Source organism: Magallana gigas, chromosome 8 (assembly GCF_963853765.1).
Source record: "Magallana gigas chromosome 8, xbMagGiga1.1, whole genome shotgun sequence".
Classification (NCBI taxonomy): domain Eukaryota; kingdom Metazoa; phylum Mollusca; class Bivalvia; order Ostreida; family Ostreidae; genus Magallana; species Magallana gigas.
In genome coordinates this window covers 32,665,757-32,687,326 of record NC_088860.1, presented here as the reverse complement: position 1 = coordinate 32,687,326, position 21,570 = coordinate 32,665,757, and the positions used below count along the sequence as shown (strand labels likewise).

Genomic DNA, 21,570 nt, shown 5'->3' with positions numbered 1-21,570 from the left:
CGGTCCGGTAAATTAATGAAACTTTCAGGATATCGATTTTTTCATATCGCAACTTCCCGTTTCATTCAGAAGTTTCTAAGAAAAAAATCACATCACCGGATGTTCAAATTTTGCGCAAAGAAAGTAGATTCCTTATATTGGTTGAATGTCTCCAGGGATGAAGATTTTAGATTTTATCGTTAGATAAAATTCAGTTCCATCTTTTAGCCTTAACAAATGATTTAAATTTTATTTAAACGTTTATAATAAACTAAGATTTTTGAGTTTATTTTACCGCTGGTCGAAACTGCGTTTAATTTAATCTTTGTCCTCCTTTTTGATAACGCCCGGTATCTTGTATCGTGTTAAGCTTTCACACCCCAGATCAAACACCCCCGACCCCATACAAAGCTACCTGTGTACCAAATGAAACAAATATATCGTCAGAAATTTACAAGGTGGGTGTACATTGTAAGTGCAGAAAACGGTACACAGTAAAAATTCCGTTTCGTCCAGTAAAATTTACGGATGACACAAGCTTTGATGTTCATACTTCCGTGAAGTCATCGAAATCACGTGATCCATAACTGAACCAGTCAAACATGATTTTTATTCAAAAGCAAGCAGCTTGCCAAAAAAGAAATTATTGTTTTAGATGTATATACAACGATAACAACATTATTACAAGTCATAAAAAGATTCTTTGAATCTCTAAAGATAAAAAAGAAGAATATAAAACAGATAACAAAACGATCTGAATATGAAAATGTAACAAACATATATAAAAAAGAATTTCATGAAATTGATTTTAATTTGATTGAAAGCATTCATCGCCGAGTCTCTCTCTCTCTCTCTCTCTCTCTCTACTTGAGTATCATTACTTTTTCACGACATTTCAGACCGTGTCCATCTCGTTTGTACACAATATTATCACAGTTAGCGACCCCTTCTGTTTAGCATCTTTGTCCTTGCCCTTTCCAAACAGAGGCAGCTGGAGGGCTTTTCCAGAGAATTGTGACCGTTTGGATAAGGGGATTTCACATTGTCCAAGAAAATCGTCTTTGATGAGATTATCATTCCATATCTGCAAATTTGCAATTATTGCTGCTGAATGATACATTTAAGATTTTAGATAAAGAACCGCGTGAACGGCCGACTTGTAAATATTCTCATGTGTATAATTTCTTTAATTAATTTATTTTGATTTGAAATATATTTAAATAATTATGTTGATACAAAATATTGAAAATTCAAACCTCAATTTTGATGTCTTCATTTTTCTTCTGATAAAATGTCATTCGTTCGTTCCACGTAGGGTTCTTGGTACTTTTACATACACTAGTTTTGACTTTATTTCCTTCACAAATCACTTCACAATACGGATCTGGGTCTGAAATAAAAGAAATCCTTGCATTTAAGCAGGTACATGACATGTATATGACAACTTCATATATACCATGGAATCATTATTTCATATAAGGACAAAGGGGGAGGTGGTGCCAACAGAAACTAAAAAAATATTTTTTTAGAAAAATTATCTACATTGTATTCACCAATATATATATATATATATATATATATATATATATATATATATATATATATATATATATATATATATATATATATATATATATATATATATATATATATATATTGATTATATATAATTACCAATATACATGTATCTCTCAAAATAAGTTAAATTTACTCTACCCACCAATATTAGCAAAATATGAATACATATAATCTACGGTATTTACCATCAAAATACTAGCAGCATTACAAATTAGATCGTTTTAAAAATTAAAAAAATAGATATCAATATATCTTCGTAATATTCAAGCCATTATATGAATTCAAATAAATATTCTACAAATTCTTTAAACATAAGAAATAACTTACCAAGAAGAGGGTTGGGATTTTCCAGGTTACTGGCACTCTGTATGGTGATCTGGGTGGCAGAGTTAGGGGGTTTACACAGACAAGAAAAGCATTTAGGGGGAGGGGGCTCGTCATGCCATAGCTCTCTACAAATAGAGATTTTGATATTTGTCTAAACAAGAGCCAGATTATCAATCTTATTTTTTCACTAGCGAGAAAACTTTGCAAGGTTCAATGTTACTTTATGGTCGTATATTGAATAACTTGATTATACCCGCACTTTCTAAAGAAAGTTCGGGTATATTGTTGTTACCCTGTTCCGTCCGTCCGTCCGTCTGTCCGTCCGTCCGTCCGTCCGTCCGTCCGTCTGTCACGTTTTACTTTCTCAAACTGCTCTTACATCTTATAAACCAGCAAACTGAACTCTTGGAGTTTGATTTGGGGTATCATGTTGTTTTGTAAAAAGGTTTCAAAAATTCTCTGTCAGTCCTGGGGGTCAAATAATTGGTAAAAAATGACGTTTTTTCACAAAAAACCTTCTTCCTCGAACTCCTCCTACATTTTCAAAAGTAGACAAATCATCTTTTGGAATATGTTTTAGGGTATGCTATAGATGCGCAATTAGGTTTCGGAATTTTCAATTTTGTCCTGGGGGTCATTTAATGGCTAAAAAATGACGTTTTTTTACAAAAAAACTGGTTTAAAAAACGTCATTTTTTTTAAGCAGTAGCCAAATGATCTTCTAGAATATGATTGGGGGTGTCATATTGAGGCATGATCAGGTTCCAGAATTTTTTTTTTAATTAAGGGGATCAGTGGGCAACAAAAAATGACGTTTTTTGGCAAAAAAAATATGGTTCCCAGAACTCCTCTTACAACTTTTGGAGTAGCTACGTCATCTCTTGGGATATAATTGGGGCTGTCCTATAAATGTGCAATAAGGTTTTAAAAATTTAAATTTCATCCTGGGAGTCAAATAGTAGCAGAAAATTGACGTTTATCACTAAAAAAACAAACATTGATCCAAGAGCTCCTCTTATGATTTAATGGATAGACAATCATATCTTGGGATATGATAGGGACTGTTCTATAGATGTGCAGTAAGGTTTTCAAAATTTAAATTTCATCCAGGGAGTCAAAATGTAGCAGAATATTGACGTTTATCACTTTAAAAAAAACATAGATCCTAGAACTCCTTTTATGATTTAATGGATAGACACATCATATCTTGGGATATGAAAGGAACTGTTCCATAGATGTGCATTACGGTTTTGAAAAATTAAATTTAACCCTGAGGCCCATTACCTACCGGTACATACCTTTTGATGCCCTTTAAGGATCAAGAATATATATGGTTAAGGGGTGGGGATCTCAACCGTTTTCGAGATATTCGTGCACTTCCTGTTCAAGGGGGGTCATGACCACCCCCGGGGCCCATGACCTACATACCGTTTGATGCCCCTTGACACAAGGAACAAGAATATATATGGTTTAAGGGTGGGGATTTCAACTGTTTTGAAGATATTAAGGGACTTGCTGTTTGAGGGCATCAGGACCACCCACAGGGCCCATGACCTACATAACATTTGATGCCCCTTGACATCTGAAACATGAATATATATGGTTTAGGGGTCATGATTATAACAGTTTCTGAGATATATGGTAATTTCAAATTCCTGGGGGGTGGGGATGACCCCAGGGGTCAGATCTAATAAACCCTATATATTGCCAGTAACAGCCAATATATGATTATGAAAACCCTTTATTATTATCTTTGTCCGTTTTCAAGTTACCATTTACAATAGAGTCTATGATTCTTCCTACAAGGTTCAATGTTAGACCCCACACCCTTTTGACACCCCCCCCCCCCTCCCCCGAAAAGTGGTTGTCTAACCCATAATGAGAAAAATCAAACCAGGGTGCACAACTAGATTTGCAGGCCTATCATATCCTAGAGTTTTGTACAATTATGTTCAGCCATCTCTGAGAAACAAGTTCAGAGTGGGAAAGAAGAAAAAGAAGATGAAGAATATATACCGGTACATGTATTAAGAACCGTACAAAAACAATAAGTCTCCAAACTTCATTCAGGAGACTTAATAATTAATAAAGATTAAATAGAGATAGGATCATCAAACATCAATAATTTAAAGATAATTGACAATTTCTGATTCTAAGGGGGTCAGGATGACCCCTTAGGGTCATGACTTACATGCCATAATGATCTGATGCGCCTGCATGACCTAAGGAGGAATAATATCTTTGGATTAAGGTGGGGATCTCAATGGTTTTTATGATATTTGATAATTTCAGGAAGAGCACTTGGGATCATGACCTACATACCATCTTAAATGCCTTGAACAAAGAAACAATAATATAATATGTACATGATATATGATTCAATATAAGAACCAAGATATAGATCAATCATCTGTTTTGTAATACTTCCTATGTATATATACATGTACATGTATTAGTTTGTGTTTTGTTCTATACTATTCATGTTCATGACTGTAGTATGGCTTAGTCTTATTTTAAATTACATTAAAAAATTGTCAAATATATGACTTGGAACCCCCACTCCCAAACAAACTCAAATGTAAACTGTTCTCTCTCTCTCTCCCCCCCCCCCCCCCCCCCCCCTTCCTTGTCGAATAATCTATTAAAATCAAAATATAATTTGGGTGTCTAAAAACTTTTATAAACTGGTAAAAAATGTTATTCTTAAAAAAAATTACATTACACCTTGCATAATTGACAAATGATCTATTGAGATACGATCAGAGGTCATATTTCTACCTTGGGATCAATAAGTAGTATTCATTGACAAGTTAAAATTAATTAATAACAATAAATGATTCAAATTATAAATGTTTATACTCCACATTCATCCCCCCCCCCCCAATCTAACCTGCTTATAAAGATTCAGTCTTCTTAATACATTCTTACATGTGTACAGTAGCAAATTTAAATCATTTCTTGATTGCTTTTTCTCTCGTGATTCACATTAACATTTTGGAAATTGCTTAATTCAATTTTTAAGATTTATAAACAAAATGTTATATGCATCACTTCCATGTGTATTCACCTATTTGGGGCAATTGTAAAGTCTCCTAAACAAAGCAGTGACATCATTAGGCTAGGAATTACCCACATGGATCAAACACTACTGTATAACATATGAATAAGATAAAATACATTATTATTTCTAGTTCTAAAATGTCAGGGTGTTTCCAAGGGGGCATAATCTTACAATACAATTTTACGCGCAATGACACAAAGAGCAAAAATAAATTAAACGGTTTAGGGATGAGGATCTCAGATCTCAGATTAAGTTAACAAAATATACAGTACGTATCATATCATTTCCTATTTCATAAAGGCGGGGGGGATGGGGGGGGGGGGGGTTTAAAGACAACACCTGGGGGTCATTAATGTACTTTACACCAGTTGATGCATCATAATGACTTTAGAAGATATTTTGTATTTTCCTGTTTCGTGGGGTCAGAGCAGTCCCATAAGGTCATGACCTACATTGTATTTGATGCATTATAATACATTAAGAAAGAAATACTCCTTCCTTCCTATTATTACTCATATAAAAAATATAAGTGTCTACACTTACTTACATATGTAATACACAAATTTAATAAGAAATTGTTTATACAGGGTCAATATGGGGTCAACTCAACAGTGCATGCAGTCTGACAAATGAAAAAAATAACTTTTGCAACTAAAATGACAGAAACTTTACAAATGCGATAGGATAGGTAACGATGATAAGCTTATTTAAATAATAAAAGATGATGATACAGTATGCTGTCAAAGGGAGATGACATTTAGAAAGTGAAAGTAGAACTTATATACATGTGTATGTATGCTGGCAGGAATCCCATGCTGGCATCTTATTATATTAATTGTGCTACTGCTACTACATGTATTATGCTTACCTAAATTGGTCAACATCATAATGATAATCCAATTAAAACACAATAATGAATTCCTTTAGCTGATCTTAACTACCGTAATCCTTTTCTGCATACGGAAAACACAGACATGTATGTATGGGTGTTGCTAAAACGCGGAACGGAAAACGGAACGGAATGGAAAATATCATCACGTTTATCGCTTAAAAAGGGTATAGACTGGCCAGAAACGATTTACTTTGTATCTTTTATTTATATCTAATGAATGATTATCAACATGTTGCTATCTTATTAATATTCATATGAATGTCTATCAATCATAGCATTGTATTCATTCGGCTTTAGTTGAGTACGAATCGGAAAAATCAAATGTATACGAATTGTGAAACATTAACATGATTAAACGAGCAAATTAGCTATAACTTTTTACTTATTTCTCTTATATGGTATTGCTGGCATATTAGCGTAACGTACGCAGTTAGTGAAAGCGTTTTATGCGTGTTTTGAGTATTTTTATATTATTTTCAAATATGATGTACATGTAAATACTTACATCAAAATTGAATTTTCGGTGTTCTAGACGATCTTTTATCATACAGACGATACAGTATCATTGAGATGGAAGAAAAAAACTGTAGGACTGACGACATTAAAAAATTAAAATACAGTAAACATTAAAATACCCGGTAATTTGTGAAACTAGTATTTTTAGCAATGCAATTTTGTTTACGTTTGCATTACAAAGCATGCAGTTGTTTATTCCAGCAGCTATATACATATGATCCGAATAGAGAGCTCTAGACGTTGCCTGGTTTGATTTTCCGATTATATATTGGGACTATAGTCTGTCGATCCCAAAATATTCATGCAGCACATTTGGACGATTTATAATGGAAAATGTTGACATCTTTTCTCCATTTGGAAGTCACTCAGAAGACCTTGCACAATTTTTCAACACTATCATCCGGGTCTGTTAAAATGCAAAACCCCGTAGACTTCTTTATTTTTAGCCGTGTATTTATACCAGCTGATAAGCTAGAGAGGACGTTTTAAAGAAAGAATAATGAGAATGTTTAATGCTTCTAAAAGAGAATCGCTTGAACCCTGAGGTATATATAAATATACAGCAAAAAGTGAATCGAGGATATTTTGGGACAGAATATAGTGGTCAATGCATGTACTGTTAATTTTGAGGAAATAAATATTCTTGAATAAATAATCTAATATTGCTAATCTTTCAAAAAAAATTAAAAAGGTACATAAAGTATATCGTTTTAGCATACTTAACAAATCTATGAGGTAAATAACATTAGATAAGATTTTCCGTTTTCCTTCCGTTCCGTTTTCCGTTCCGCGTTTTAGCAACACCCATGTATGTATACACGTGAACCCATCTAATAAAAGAGCTGGGTAAAACTAGTACCCGCTAATGAGACATGCAAACCTGTGTTGTGTACGTAACTTCAGACAAAGATCAGTCATTTGTAACATGCATGTATTTTTATGACCTATTCTTCAAATCCACTTGCACTATTTTATTATAGGCAAATAACAGCTTTAAGGTGGTGCAGGACACCTGCATATTGTGATGCACATGTATACTTCCTATTGAGATAAACAATAAAGTATGTTGAATATTGATTAAATATTTACCCCCCAAATAATGTTACCTAACATTGAAGCGCAATGGGTTAGAGCGTTTACATGTCTGTAAGAGCATTGGGGTCCAAGGTGTATTTTTGGTAATTTACGAATTTTCATGGGGAGGGGGGGTCTGGACCCCTCACTCCCACCCCTTCTCTAAATCTGTGCACACGATGATGTTCATGTAGGCACACAGAAGCAAATCTAAAACCGGCAACCGCCACGGGGAGGGGCATAATTTAATTTTTAATTTTGTTTGTAATAATTATATAGACCATTATACTTCCTATGACATAAAATGTTAAGATTATTGATTAACTGAAAATTCACTGCAAACAGTTCTACCCCAAATTGCACATAAAGTGCTGCTCATGTCACGATGTGTATTATCATATGGACAGGGATCTCATCCTTCAGTTATGAAAATTATAATTTTTAAATGTATTACCGGAGTTTGCATGTAGCCTTCATTTTTAATTAAACTGGTACAAAACAGTGTTATCTAGGGGCAAACACATGGTGCGGGTATTACTGTCTAATGACAGCATCTAGTTTTAATTGTTTTAATGTAATTTGTTCAGAATTAATAACATGAATAAAGTAAATAGTGAGAGAACTTGCTTAACATCGGTCACTCGCGAATTTTAGTATTCGCGAATAAAAGGAAGATAAGCAAAAATTAGCCTAACACGAGGTAAGCTAAGAAAAAAAAATATGTAAATTTAATGATAAAATAATACAAATGTAAAATCGCTTAACCAATTCTTTAATTGTTATAGAAACTTTAATATTAAAATTTTGTGCAAGAAATATATATTATACACTAGGGAGAATTAAATGATTGTAGTGAGCGATAAGCTGTTTCATTGGCGAATTTTGGAGGTTAACCACACCCATCATAAATTTTATTTGATACAGTACATTTGATATTACTGTATTTCAAAAAAAATATTTCTTGCATGAATTTGTTTAAAGCATATTTGGAACAATAAGGTAGGTAATGATACTCACTTAAAGTCGGGAGAGGAACTAAAGTACATGCGCAGAACACATTTTCCTTTCTTTTCAGGTTCAAGTGTTGTAGGGAATATGACGTATCTTCCGCTCTTCAGAGTAACACGTTCAAAAATAGCCCTGGCAAACCCAAATACTGATGTATGGACCGTCTCCATCTTATCATGCATCCTGTACTCCCTGTTGATGTCAGTCTACATTAAATACAAATCAAGATTCACTTAATGTACTTGTAAATCCATCTTGCAAATTCAAATATCCAATTGTTTTTTGACCATTTTACTTACAATTCTCCACCTTGAATTTTCTTTTAACGAGTAATTAGCGAATTCTTAAATTCAGACTTCAAATTCACATTTCCCGCGCTGGTCTCAAAGTTTCTTTTAACCATTTATTTGGCTCTTTTGAAAAAAATTAAATCAAAAATGTTCTGCCTTTTTGTAATATTACCTTAGTGATGGTGAATCCGATGGCGTGCATGTCTCTACCCCCCGGGGTGGTCAGATCTCTGGTGTCCTGTTGCTCTAGGGACACTAATACTTCGTCCTCGTCATCGTTCACATCGAACACGTACTGTAACAATTAGGTACATTTATAAATGCACATGTCATATTTAATGATGTCATGTGTGGTCTTTATAAGGTCTAGAGCACCTCTATTGCATGGCGATATTTTAAATAATATTGTCTTTCGAAATAAACAATACAATTTACAATTTTATTCCGCCAATCTGTTGTTTGATAGCGCAGTGCAATAGGCTAAATAATCAGATTTATTTTGCTTAGTATATCACAAGTTTAAAACCTAGTACATGTACGGTTTTTGCAATGTGTACCCTTTTTACAAAACATCAAAATGCATAGCGTGCAAAATAAAAAGTGTGAAGAGTGAAATTTTTTAATGAAAATTTAAAACGGTAGTATCATGTCCAGTAACTTGCATTCATATTGAAATCTCAGGACTAGTGCCCCATACTACATTTTGAAACACTGTGATGGAAAGCATTGCAATTTTTTGTATTATGATACATACCTGGGGATTTAGGAGGAAGTCCTTGTTTCCCACTGACCCCCCACACCGGTGGGCCTTCCACTCACCAATTCCCTCACCCTCGTGCCAGGTCTTGGACAGGGAAAAGTATGACGTATTGATAAGATGGCAAAGGTCAATGTGCGTGAAATTCTTACAGAAATCATCAAACGACATCCTGAAGTTAAACATACCTTATTTAAGGAGTGATATTCGATAAGACACCAACTTAATGTTTTTTGGCTAACAGTACGGATTTTGCCAAATTTTAAAGCGTTTTAATATATAAATAGTGCCTGTTTGGGAGGGTAACAGTTGAAATTGACACCCCGAGAAAACCATTGTCAACCGACGCGAAGCGGAGGTTGACAATGGTTTTCGAGGGGTGTCAATTTCAACTGTTATCCTCCCAAACAGGCACTATTTATTTTGTTATACTGAATGTCTTTTTTAAAATTTTAAAGAAAATTTACTGCTTTTATATAGGAATAACGTGAATTCTACAGCGAACCGTACGCGCATAATTTTCGCGCATGTAATATTTTTTAATGTTACCCGTTGCCAAGTGCGTTGCTAACGCTGAGGGTAATAGTAAATATTATTAACTGCGTCTTAACCAATCAGATTTCAGTATTTAACATGAAAGTATAACAAAATATAATATTGTCCCTTCATTCACAGGAAGATTTCATATTGCCTCATAAAACATTGAACAGTATCACAGTCACTCTCACTTAAAGTCTATAACATCATTATTATTTACTTCAACAACAGTAAATAAATTAATTTAAAATGTAATACAAAACTTGTTAACAGTATTTATTTAATGATTAGTAGAGTTAAGTACAAGTACTGTGTAATTGTCGGCCGTACCAGAATTCCCCGTTATCGTCGATAGTAATTCCAAGCTCCTTCTTCTCACTGTCGCTTACTTTGGACCACTCCTCAGATCTACAAGTTCACAAAATAGTATAAATTAGTTACAAGAGGCTCATGGGCCTCAATGGTCACCTGAGTATACTATCCATTGAATTAGCCCTTTAATTTTGAAAAGTATTCAGGATGTTATATATATACAGCAAATGAAACAATGATGTGAATTTCCAGGGGGGGGGGGGGTGTAAAATAATTAAGGAAGCACCGTCTGTTGCATAAATTTGGGTACCTTAGATTACCTGAAAATATAACATATGATATTAATTTGCCTACCCATCGCTCCACGCTCCTTTCCATTCAGTTCCTCCCCAGGGGTTTCTACAGCGAACCATCTCGATGTTCTCTCTTTTGAAAAACGAGAGAAGACCTTGACCTAGTTTGATATTTCGGACGGCGGTGACACTGTAGGCGTGACCTTTGACCAGGCCAGTGTTTGTTTTCGCTTCCATTTCACCCCCCTTTGCCTGAATAAGGTGAAGAAAAAAACCCGATGTTGAAACAGGTCAAGTTCGGAAGGTCAACTTACTTTTATCATCAGAAAAATTATAAAATTTCATACAACACAATAAGATTTCAAATATTTTTTCTGTTAAAATTGTTACATATTATATTAAATCATATTTGATTTTCATATAGTTTTTAAATGATATCAAAAAGTTTTTGTTTTAATCAATTTGAAAATCAAAATTCCTTTATTCTTTTGCCATCATCAGAAGTGATAAAATTCCTGTCTCATTATAATTATATTAGTGGAAACCAACAACAAATATCTTAGTATTAAAAAAAAACAGATTTTTTTTCTTACTGATATAGAGGCACTTATGAGAGAACCATCTTTAATGGAGGATTTGAGAATTTTGAAGAGTTTCTTTTTCTTCTCCTCCGAGTCTGTGTAGTCGGCCATTGTAATGTCCTCCCCTACTCCCCCCGTCATGTTAACAAGAGCATCCCTGGCGTGACCGCCTTCCAATGCCTCGTAGCTTCCGAAAATTCTAATCAAATTGGAATTTCGTTCATTTGATTATCAATTAATTTTCAATCAAAAATTGGTTGTTTTTAATTTCGTTTAATTTTTTTTCAAGAGAGCAATAAAAGTCTTGTACGAAGTTTCAGTATTAAAAATAGTTATTGTAGTCAAACAGTTTCGGTAACAAATGGCTGAAAGTATTCTTCCTTATATTTAAAGTTTTTAAAAGATAGTACATTGTATTACAAGTCACAGAATTAAGTAGTAATTATTGTTACAGTTTGTAAATAAGTCAAAACAGATTTGGTTACAAAACGGCTGCAAAGTGAAATTTCTCCTAAAGATTTCAGGAAAATAAAACCTACTTTGCATACGCTTTCTCTAGAAGAGCTGACCAAAACTCGTTCCGGGTCTTGGAGTGGATGTAGATAAGATTGCCATTTCTTGTCGGGAGATAATCATCTACGACAACATCCGACCACTCTCCACAAATCCAGAACCGGAAGTGAAATATACCGGCATACTTGTTTTTGTTTTCTGGTAGCCATTCCTGTTTTTCAATATCTGGGATTATCTGAAAAAAAAGTCTTTAGCTTTAACTCTCATCTCTATTTACAAATGTAAATTCTCTCTCTCTCTCTCTCTCTCTCTCTCTCTCTGTCTCTGTCTCTCTCTCTCTCTCTCTCTCTCTCTCTCTCTCTCTCTCTCTCTCTCTCTCTCTCTCTCTCTCTCTCTCTTTTATATTACCTTTTTCAGAAGTTTGGGTTTCTCTGCAATGCATGCCGCCGCCGCCACGAACCAACAATTTCCGAGAGAACCTTGATGAAAGTCGTCAGTGGAGGCGCCGTCAACAAAGAACTTGGGCTCTGCTGCTATTTCCTGGAAATTATTTACTATACATTTTAAATGTTTTCAAAGTTAACTGTCAGGATGGTACATGAATATATATGATATATAGTGAAAAGATAGTTCCAAGGAATTATTAAATATTTACTATACACTGAGTGCGGGACATCCTTTTTAAAATTTCGATAACCCTTGATAAATGCTTACAATCAATGTGATATTATTAATTGAACGCTTTCATTTGAACAAGACTTTTATTATTATACTAGAATCATATACCCCGGGTCGTTTCCAGACGATGTCCGATGGGGCGGATTTGGAATGGAACAAGGAGGAGGAAGCCGGCGGAAACTCCGGATCCTCGAACAGCTGACCGGAACTGACGGCTTGATCCTTGAGCTTGCTGTACTTCTGTCCCTTGAAGGGAATGGCGGAATCAAACAGTCCCAGAACCATTCTGTTCTACATCACTGGCACAAAATAATATATCAAGGAAGCTTTATCACTTCATAATTAAGATAATAACGATGACGTTGTAGTCGTGATCTTGTGTATGTGTACATTGTACAATCATGTGTACCGGCATTACTAGAGGAACATGAAAATATTTACATGTATTTGGATCAATTTTCTGACAATTTTGGAATTTAATGTTAATACAGACATACATGTAAGTTATCTGCACACAGATCAATAACTAGGAACCAAGCTTTGTCATGCATTTTAAATCATTATTGATTTTCATCGATGTGAAAATTCGCCATTACTATGTAGTATGTACATCTTATCATTGATCTTGGGGTGCTGAACTTATGTTCAGTTTCGCTTTGCTAGATCACGCAAACACAGATCAGAGATATTTTATGTAGTACAAATATGTAGAAATCATGAGGTGCAGGTCTTGGAGAGGAAATCTCCACACACATTGTAGGAATCTTTTGATTAAATCAGTAAAATGTAAACCATTCAAAACAAAGCTCATTCATGCTTTAGAGCCAGTTGTAATGGTAAATATTAGACTTAAACAAAGATGTTGAAATATATGAATGGTTCAGAAAGCTTACCTTAAAACAACGATTTCAAGATCTTTCGTAATTCCATGAACTTCCATTAATTAATAACACAAACCGTTGTAAATCTTTGTCCGATTGGGACATAGACTTGTTTACATGTCGCTAAGCATACTGTGCAGAGGCCGCCATTTAAATCATCGTTCTGCCTCACGGCTTACGAATACCTTCAATGAGTTTCCAATAATTACGCGTTATTCATTTAATCTTTCGCGTATTTAAACAGACAATAATTCTCATGCATTTTAAACTTTAATTTCCTTGACCTATACGTACGCGCATGAATAAGATATTTCACATAATTATGTAGTATGATGTGTAAACGTAATGGGTCCATCATGTAAGTCCGAATTATGTGACGATTTCTGGCTTTTTTTAACGATTTTGATATTTTAATTGCCAGAACCGGTGCCATTATGGTAACTGGAAATTCGCCGCCCCAATCTGTAAACGTCATTCCTGGCAGCTTACTTTATCATATACACCAAAGTTATGATTTTAATTTTTAAGATCAGTTTTTTGTAAAATCAAAATTGTAAAATGTATATAGAAGTTCCGGCACGCATAGTCACCAATTATCATTATATTGTATACAATGATAGAACTCATATTGAAGTTACTGTAATAAGTAGCAAGATAAAATTGTTGATAAAGGCTACCGTTGCAATGGTACATGTAATGGAGACCAAAGAAAATGGCAAAGTAATTGAAACTTATCTAAGTAAAAAAAAAAAGCAAATTTTGAATGAACTATGTGGTCATTTTTCAAATTTTAGAAAAAAAAAAATTGGTGGGCAAGTCAACGTCTAAAGAATGTTTCCAAGGAAACCGAAAATTATTTCGAAAAAATACCATGGAAGTTATCATTGAGCTAAACTTATAGATGTATGGCTGCATTAAAAATATACACGTCGAATAAAAACAAATTTGGCACTTAATGCTATAGTAACAAGGTTTAAAAAAAATTAAGAAATCCTTAGTGTTTCGGTAAAGCGAAAATGCTTGCTTTATAAATACGATTTAGAAATATTCTTTGTTGCTATTTATATATAAAAAAAACATGATACACTTTTATATCAATTAAATTCAATTCTATACATTCGTTAAATTGCAATTGCTAAGGAAATATGTAAACTTAAAAAATAATTTAGAAGTTCTTAATTGTGCAAAAGTTCATAACATCAGTCATTTATTTTGCTAATATGCATGATATAACATCAAAGTTGAAAACGTGTTTGGTAATATATATTACAATCAATTTATTTTGAAGCATCAAATTCAACTAAAAATTATTAAAAAGTACCGAAAAATATGCAGATTTTGCGATTTTAGTTGTTGTTGTCATTGCAACAGTTTAATATTTTCTTATATATATATATATATATATATATATATATATATATATATATATATATATATATATATATATATATATATAAATATATATATATATATATATATATTGAAACACAATAAAATCCACAGTGTCGGCGAGTTATAGATAAAAATTAAATAAGAAAACACGAAAAACGTTCAATATAGCTTAAGCGCTTTCATTTTAAAATCTTCAGAAGCTATATAATGGTAACATAGTAACGTGACGTCAAAAAACTTGAACGTTGAACGAATGCAGCTTTCGGCAGCTCCCTGCTACCCAGTTACGCATGCGCAATTGAAATTCCGCTTTCACTTTATATCAGCATAACAAGCTAGACGCTCAGTGAGGATTCAGCGAGGTATGTACGATTTAAACAAATATTTTGTTGTCTTTTATGGATTATATATGCACAAAATTTTCTTGTGTTTGAAGAAATAATGTTATCTTTTTATGGATTATATATTCACAAATTTTTCTTGTGTTTAAATAATGTTATCTTAATAAATTTTATGATATTTGTGTTCATAGAAGGTACATGTATTGTAAATATAGACAATTATTTCAGTTGAGCAGATATACAGGTCCTAACATTCATTTGGTTTTGACTCAATCTGTCAGCAATAAAAAAGGGGGTATATAAAAAGAGGTATATAATGCACCTTCTTTTTGTTGTAACTTGTTACTCAGATTGTGTCAAATTCTTGTGCTAATCATGGACCCTGAATAGTGAATTAATCTTTGAGCCTATTAAATGTTTGCCCCCATCAGTGGTCTAGCATAATGTAGTAAATAATAATAAATACATGGAGCCTTATGTCGTAACAGGGGCCTAATGACAGTTTAATAGAGCGCCTTATGACCAAGCTCTTTCGAGTCATCGACATCTAGATAGATATTTAAACGTTCACAGGTCAGGACCTATATGTTATCCATGTGTGGGGGATGTACCATGTACCCATGATCTATTTCACTGATGTCTTGTCTTTATTCTCATTCATTATGCTTATTTCTAAATAAAGTGAGCTTAATTAGTGAAAATAGAGCTTTGACTTGCCTATTGAAATAAAAAATCTGTGATAAAATCAATCTTCAATGTAAAATGTTACAAGTACATTACAAGTACAGTATATTCTTCTGTAAGATTGATATTTTTAGATTTTTTATTAGCTTTGATTCTCTTCAGTGCTGAGACAAGTATTTATTACATGCTGTACAGTATTGGGCCGTGTGTCCTAGCTTTTACAGCTGATATCCTACATTAATTAAAGCATGCTTTTCTTGTTTCAGAATCCTCCTAACCAGTCAGCCAGCTGGGGGTGATTCTTTATAATCACCCTGGTCAACCAGTGGATATAATCTGAATATAAATCCTTCTGCACTCCCCAAATGTGACCTACACAATATCATGTAGTGTCTTCCATATCAGCGGTGTGACTGCTGACTTAACAGTGGTATAGCATTTTGTTCTTGCTAAATTCTTGGTGTTCTCAGACATGCAAAATAGATGAGGTGGAAGACATGATTCTTGTTCAATGCCGATTGAAAGATTTCTATTTGTTTTTCAGGAACCCTGTGTTTTCATCTATTTGGTAATTAAGTTACCTTTCTATACACCTTACCAGGCAGAATAAAACAATCAGGTATTCAATATGGAGACTTCTCTAGAGCTTAGTATGTTATTGTAATTTTGTGTTTAAAGAGATTCCTATTATTACAATTAGTCATTGACATTCTCTTAACATTATTAACATGTATCTTGATTCAACTTCTTAGGTTTTACATCATCTCCATATGTGTCTCATTTGTTTCAGTTAATGAAAAGCTCCCGTTTGAGCCAGACAGTGACATAGCTACAACTACTTTCCGAGTATGATCACCCACATGTTCTGTAAGTTTCAAGTTATTATATCATGCAGTAGGTTCAAGATATTGAATTATATTCATGCATATCTTAAATGTTAAAATTTGTAATGTGCACAGTCACACTATATGACACTAAAAGAAATTAATGTACTGTAATTCAGAGGAAACCTAATTGTAACATGTATCTAATTTTGTTAAGTGTTAAAAAAGAACTTGTGCTGTTTGATAATACATGTACTACTCCATACATTAGTAATTACCATGAATTCTTTAGTCTTATTCACATTGCTTCTTTCAGAACTGGGGTGATTTGCAATGGTAATGCATTGTTATCATTACATTTTTTGAAAGTAATGTGTAATGCACCCATTTCTCAGTTACAAGTAATTGTAATGTAATGCATTACTTCCATAAAAATGCCATGAATAGTTATGAAAAATTGTCTTTGTACCTTTTTTTGTAATGTGTAATATAATTCATTTCTTTATTGTTTAGAAAAGTAATTGTAATTTATTACTTTTGTAAATGAAGGTAATGGTAATGATAATTGTAATGTAAAGAATTCCAATGTAATTGTAATTTAACACATTAAATTTTCAAGTTATTGACCCCAGGACTGACTCCTATGTTATTCAGAGACTTGCATCTGGTCAATGTTATCAGTATTTGTTTACTGTAATCAGTATGTCTGGTCAGTGTAATCTATATCTGGTTAATGTAATCACTACATTGTATCTAGATAATGTATTCACTAACTGGACAATGTTAACAGTTTCTGGACAATGTAATATGTGTCTTGTCAGTGTAAACAATGTACTAGGCAATTAATGTCTTTTTCTTTTCAGTATTTGTTTAATGTAGTCAGTTTGAGATTGACATAAAATGTATTTACATGTATATGTATGTCTAATAAATATATCAGTATAATCATATATACAGTATACTAAAGTTCATACATTTGCTTGTTACAGCACAGTATGAAGAAACTGAAATACCCACATGAGCCAGACCCTGTTCCCTCATCCATTGCTTTGATAGACCCTCTTATCTGATAATGAATGAAAAAATGTGTCCTAGTGTCTGTAATAAACTTTCCAGATTTCATCAACTCTTCATTGGTGGGTAAATATTTTTAACTAGACCATAGTTGTTCAAAGAATATCTTAGAGAGAGTAAAGATTGAAATAAATATTTTTAAAATTTTTCTTTTCATAATCATGATATTGATAATAATGAAGAGTGTTTGAAAACTCAGAAATTTACATGCAATGTCAACAACATTGTGAATCAACGAAGTGAAGCATTTTTTATTACCTTAACTTCAATTTTTGTATCTGCTCCATAACAAATAATTTTGATAAAAATTTTGATCAATAATTATAATGCAAATTTATTACATTTGAGGTACTGGTAATCCACTACACCTTGACTTATACTTGTTAAAACACCACGTCATAAGATGGCGATTGGAATGTTTTGTTAAACTGAGGCTTTTGTTCATGTTTACTGAATTAAATTAAATGATGTCAGGTACAACTTAATATTTTTCACAGAACATAAAAAGTGGTAGGTCGTACCAGAAATGAGACTGTGTTATGTCAAATTTAGAAAGTAGGAACTAGAAATCACAAACAAAGAAAATAGGGGATAGAAAAGAACCAAATAGAAAAAGTGAGGGAAAATCAAAATAAATAAAAAAATAAAAAAATAAATAGTAACAATGAAGGGTAAGTTAAAGCTATGTACACGAAACAAATTCAAATCTTACCATGGTAGGACGAGACTCTGTACTGATAAAAGATGCTAGTAGATCTAAAGATACAGTTACCTGACATCATTTATTTTGGCTTACCTTTTTCTTAAAAATTAAACATATTTTGGCTATTTAGTTTTTTATTGAAATTAAATCTATTGTCATGGCTCTTAAACAAAACAACACCTTTAAACTTCTGAAAAAACAAAATAAGAAATGTATCAAAACCAAACACAGAATATCAAATTTAGAAACATATATCAACTGTGACATTATACCAAAAGGCTTCCAGATAAATGTCACTCCCAACATAGGGTTAGTTTCTAAAAACTTCCAAAAACGCTGGGACTTCATATTAAGAAGATGCTCCAAAGAATTAATGTCTCTCTGTCTGTCGTGGGATAACCACAGACTTCGACAACTTGAGAAAGATGTAGTTTCACTGGAGTCTTCTCTTAATAAATCCACTTCCCATGCAGATTTTGTTGAAGCAAAAAGAATTATTACAACATTCAATACTACCCTATCTAATGACCTCAATAATACCCAAAAAAGGAAGTTCCTTCGGGATGGTGTTCCAGCAACAAACAGAACCAGGTCTAATATGTTGTCATCTCGTCCTTCTGCCAAAAAACGGCGCTCTAGACGCTTCAAGCGCAAAAAGCAAACAAGTGAAGACGAGTCCTTGGTCGATACCAACACCTGCCCAGTTCTGAATACATCTAAGGTTCCTCTCACAGACGTTGAGACATCACTACTATCTAAAGGTCTCAATTTCTGTCCAACACCGCATGAGGTCGATGACAAAAACGTTAGAGAGGACACCAGAGCATTTTTCCGAAGGCTAAGACTAAAGGAACACTTCTCGTGCAAGGACTCCAGCAATGATCATACAGACGAACCTCCTCCGCCCTTGCACAACTTAGAAGAACATAAGTTGTACCGACCCAAAAGTACTTGGGAACCGCCACCGGGCAAATGTGGAGCACTTGAGTCTTACATTGATGCTGTTGAGTCAGACATTGAGAAGCTTCTCACCAACCAAAAAATCGTCCCTGACAATCTGACGAAAGAAGAAAGATCTGCTCTACAAAGATTGAAAAACAGGGACGACATAGTCATAAAGAAAGCAGACAAAGGATCCACAGTGGTTGTACTAGACAAACAAGCGTATTTAGCTGAAGCCAACAGACAACTAACAGACGATCGTTTCTACAAGAATCTGGACTCTGATCCCACTGAAGAGTTTTCAGCTCTCATCACTGACACCCTGGACAAAATGTATGAAAATGATGAGATTGGTGTTAATGTTTATGAAACGCTTCGCCCAACCAACTGTAGACCGGGTCAATTTTATCTGCTTCCAAAAATCCACAAGGAAGGAATGCCTGGGCGCCCTATAGTTAGTGCCATCGGACACCCCACGGAGAAAATATCTGAATTTATAGATTTACATCTCCGTCCACATGTAGAAGATTTGCCATCATACCTCAAGGACACTACACATTACCTGAATAAAACACCTTCCTCTGGCTTGCCAGACCATACTCTTCTCGTTACAATGGACGTCACGTCCTTGTACACGAATATTCCTCACGATGAAGGTATTGAGGCCTGCAGGGAGGTATGGGACAGTAGAGCGATTCAGCAGCCGTCAACCGAATCTCTACTCAAGCTCCGTGAACATGTTCTCAAGCTGAACAATTTCATGTTCAATGGCGAACATTACATACAAATAAGTGGTACAGCTATGGGCACCAAAATGGCTCCCTCTTACGCCAATATATTTATGGGAAGATTGGAACGCAGCCTGCTTCTCAGAGCTCCTTTCAAACCTTTGAGCTGGTTGCGGTTCATTGATGATATTGAGATGAAATGGGTCGAAAACCGAGACTGCCTAAATGACTTCATCACCTTTGCCAACTCCTTCCACATTTCGATTAAATTCACAGTGGACATATCTAGTTCCAAAAATGTATTTTTGGATACTACATCCACCTTGGAAGATGGTGAAATAAAATTCAGTCTCCATACCAAACCCACTGATTCTCACCTCTACCTCAAGCCTTCGAGTTGCCATCCTCCCCATACTTTTAGAGGAATTCCTAAAGGATTAACAACCCGAATCAGACGAATCTGTTCTTCTAATGAAATCTTTGAAGAACAGAGCAGAATATTGAAATCCCATCTGTGTAATCGAGGCTATAAAGCCCACACAGTTCAATCTGCAATTGATGAGATGATTACAAAAGACAGGAAAACCCTTTTACAATACAAAGAGAAAACAGACAAAAGCAGGGTTCCACTTGTCACTACATATCACCCCGCCCTTAAGAACCTCAACAGCATCCTTAGAAATAATCTGCCCATTCTTTACACTAACGAAAGAATGGCTGATCTTTTCAAGGATCCACCAATGGCTGCGTTTAAACGCCCGAGGAACTTAAAGGATATGGTAGTGAGGGCAAGATTAGACAACCCGTTGCCAAATGGCGGTTTTAAAACATGTTCCGATGTCAGGTGCCTTTTGTGCAAACACAGCACCAACGCCGACAGTTTTAAAAGCCCCACCACGGGTCGCACGTACACGATATTTGGCAACACTTCTTGCCGCACAGACAACTGCATCTATCTCATCAGTTGCAAAGTCTGCTCTAAGCAATACGTCGGTGAAACAGGTGACCTCCGCAGAAGGATCAACAACCACCGGTCCACTATAAAGACCAAAAAAGTCAAGGAGCCCGTCGGAGAACATTTTAATACAAGTGGCCACAAATGGGAAGACATGACAGTATTGGTTATTGACCATAATCCTAATTGGACAGACGCGGAGAGGAAAAGCAAGGAAAAGTTCTGGATGCACAGACTCAAATCATTCAGACCTGATGGTATGAACAAACAAATGGACTTCTCTAAAATGAACGTCTCATAGCCATATATCACCTGAAACCCACATAGTAATTTTATCTAATCTGTCAACTGCGCCTCTTTCATTTATTAGTTTCTTTACTACCTTTTATTTGTAAATCATTTTTTTCTTAATTTTATTCATTTATTTATTTATTTATTTATTTTCATTTAATTTGATCTCTTTTTAATCAAAAATTCGAGTCTATATCATAAGTGCCGTACGAGTTAACAACGGGGGTTCAAATTTTCATTTATTAACTGGACGTCAATTTTAATTAGCTAATTAACTTAATCAGGCGTGAAGTTGGCAGTCGATTGATTACTTTATAGCGATCGGCGACAGTATCAACACCTTTAAGAATGTGATCAAA

The 21,570-nt window shown here is 34.2% G+C and overlaps 2 protein-coding genes and 1 long non-coding RNA gene across 3 annotated transcripts; 2 read left to right on the top strand and 1 right to left on the bottom strand.

Annotated features, from left to right (window-relative positions):
* Positions 1-567: 567 nt before the first annotated feature.
* Positions 568-13,446, bottom strand: LOC105344499 (calpain-5). Its single transcript, XM_066068281.1, has 13 exons — positions 13,290-13,446; positions 12,505-12,695; positions 12,127-12,258; positions 11,745-11,953; positions 11,218-11,404; positions 10,686-10,876; positions 10,350-10,427; positions 9,480-9,654; positions 8,898-9,020; positions 8,445-8,641; positions 1,885-2,009; positions 1,236-1,369; positions 568-1,063 (listed from the first exon to the last, which is right to left on the bottom strand). The coding sequence occupies exons 2-13, from the start codon at positions 12,679-12,681 to the stop codon at positions 875-877; spliced, it is 1,917 nt and encodes a 638-aa protein (XP_065924353.1). The 5' UTR covers positions 12,682-12,695; positions 13,290-13,446; the 3' UTR covers positions 568-874.
* A 1,479-nt stretch (positions 13,447-14,925) lies between these two features.
* LOC136271099 (uncharacterized) lies at positions 14,926-16,316 on the top strand. The gene is made up of 3 exons (XR_010708926.1): positions 14,926-15,031; positions 15,961-16,124; positions 16,239-16,316. It is a non-coding gene; the product is annotated as an uncharacterized lncRNA (long non-coding RNA).
* Positions 16,317-18,893: 2,577 nt separating this feature from the next.
* LOC117693130 (uncharacterized) lies at positions 18,894-21,221 on the top strand. The gene has a single exon (XM_034483320.2). It carries the CDS (start codon positions 18,894-18,896, stop codon positions 21,219-21,221), a length of 2,328 nt encoding a protein of 775 aa, XP_034339211.2.
* Positions 21,222-21,570: the final 349 nt, after the last annotated feature.

Bases quoted from the DNA above. Each gene is read 5' to 3' on its own strand.
- LOC105344499 (XM_066068281.1), bottom strand. From the start codon at position 12,681: ATGGTTCTGGGACTGTTTGATTCCGCCATTCCCTTCAAGGGACAGAAG. The intron at 12,259-12,504 runs GTATATGATTCT...AATAATTTCCAG, and splicing joins TCGTCTGGAAACGACCCGGG to GAAATAGCAGCAGAGCCCAA. The intron at 11,405-11,744 runs GTAGGTTTTATT...CAATTTGATTAG, and splicing joins CTAGAGAAAGCGTATGCAAA to AATTTTCGGAAGCTACGAGG.
- LOC117693130 (XM_034483320.2), top strand. From the start codon at position 18,894: ATGTTGTCATCTCGTCCTTCTGCCAAAAAACGGCGCTCTAGACGCTTC.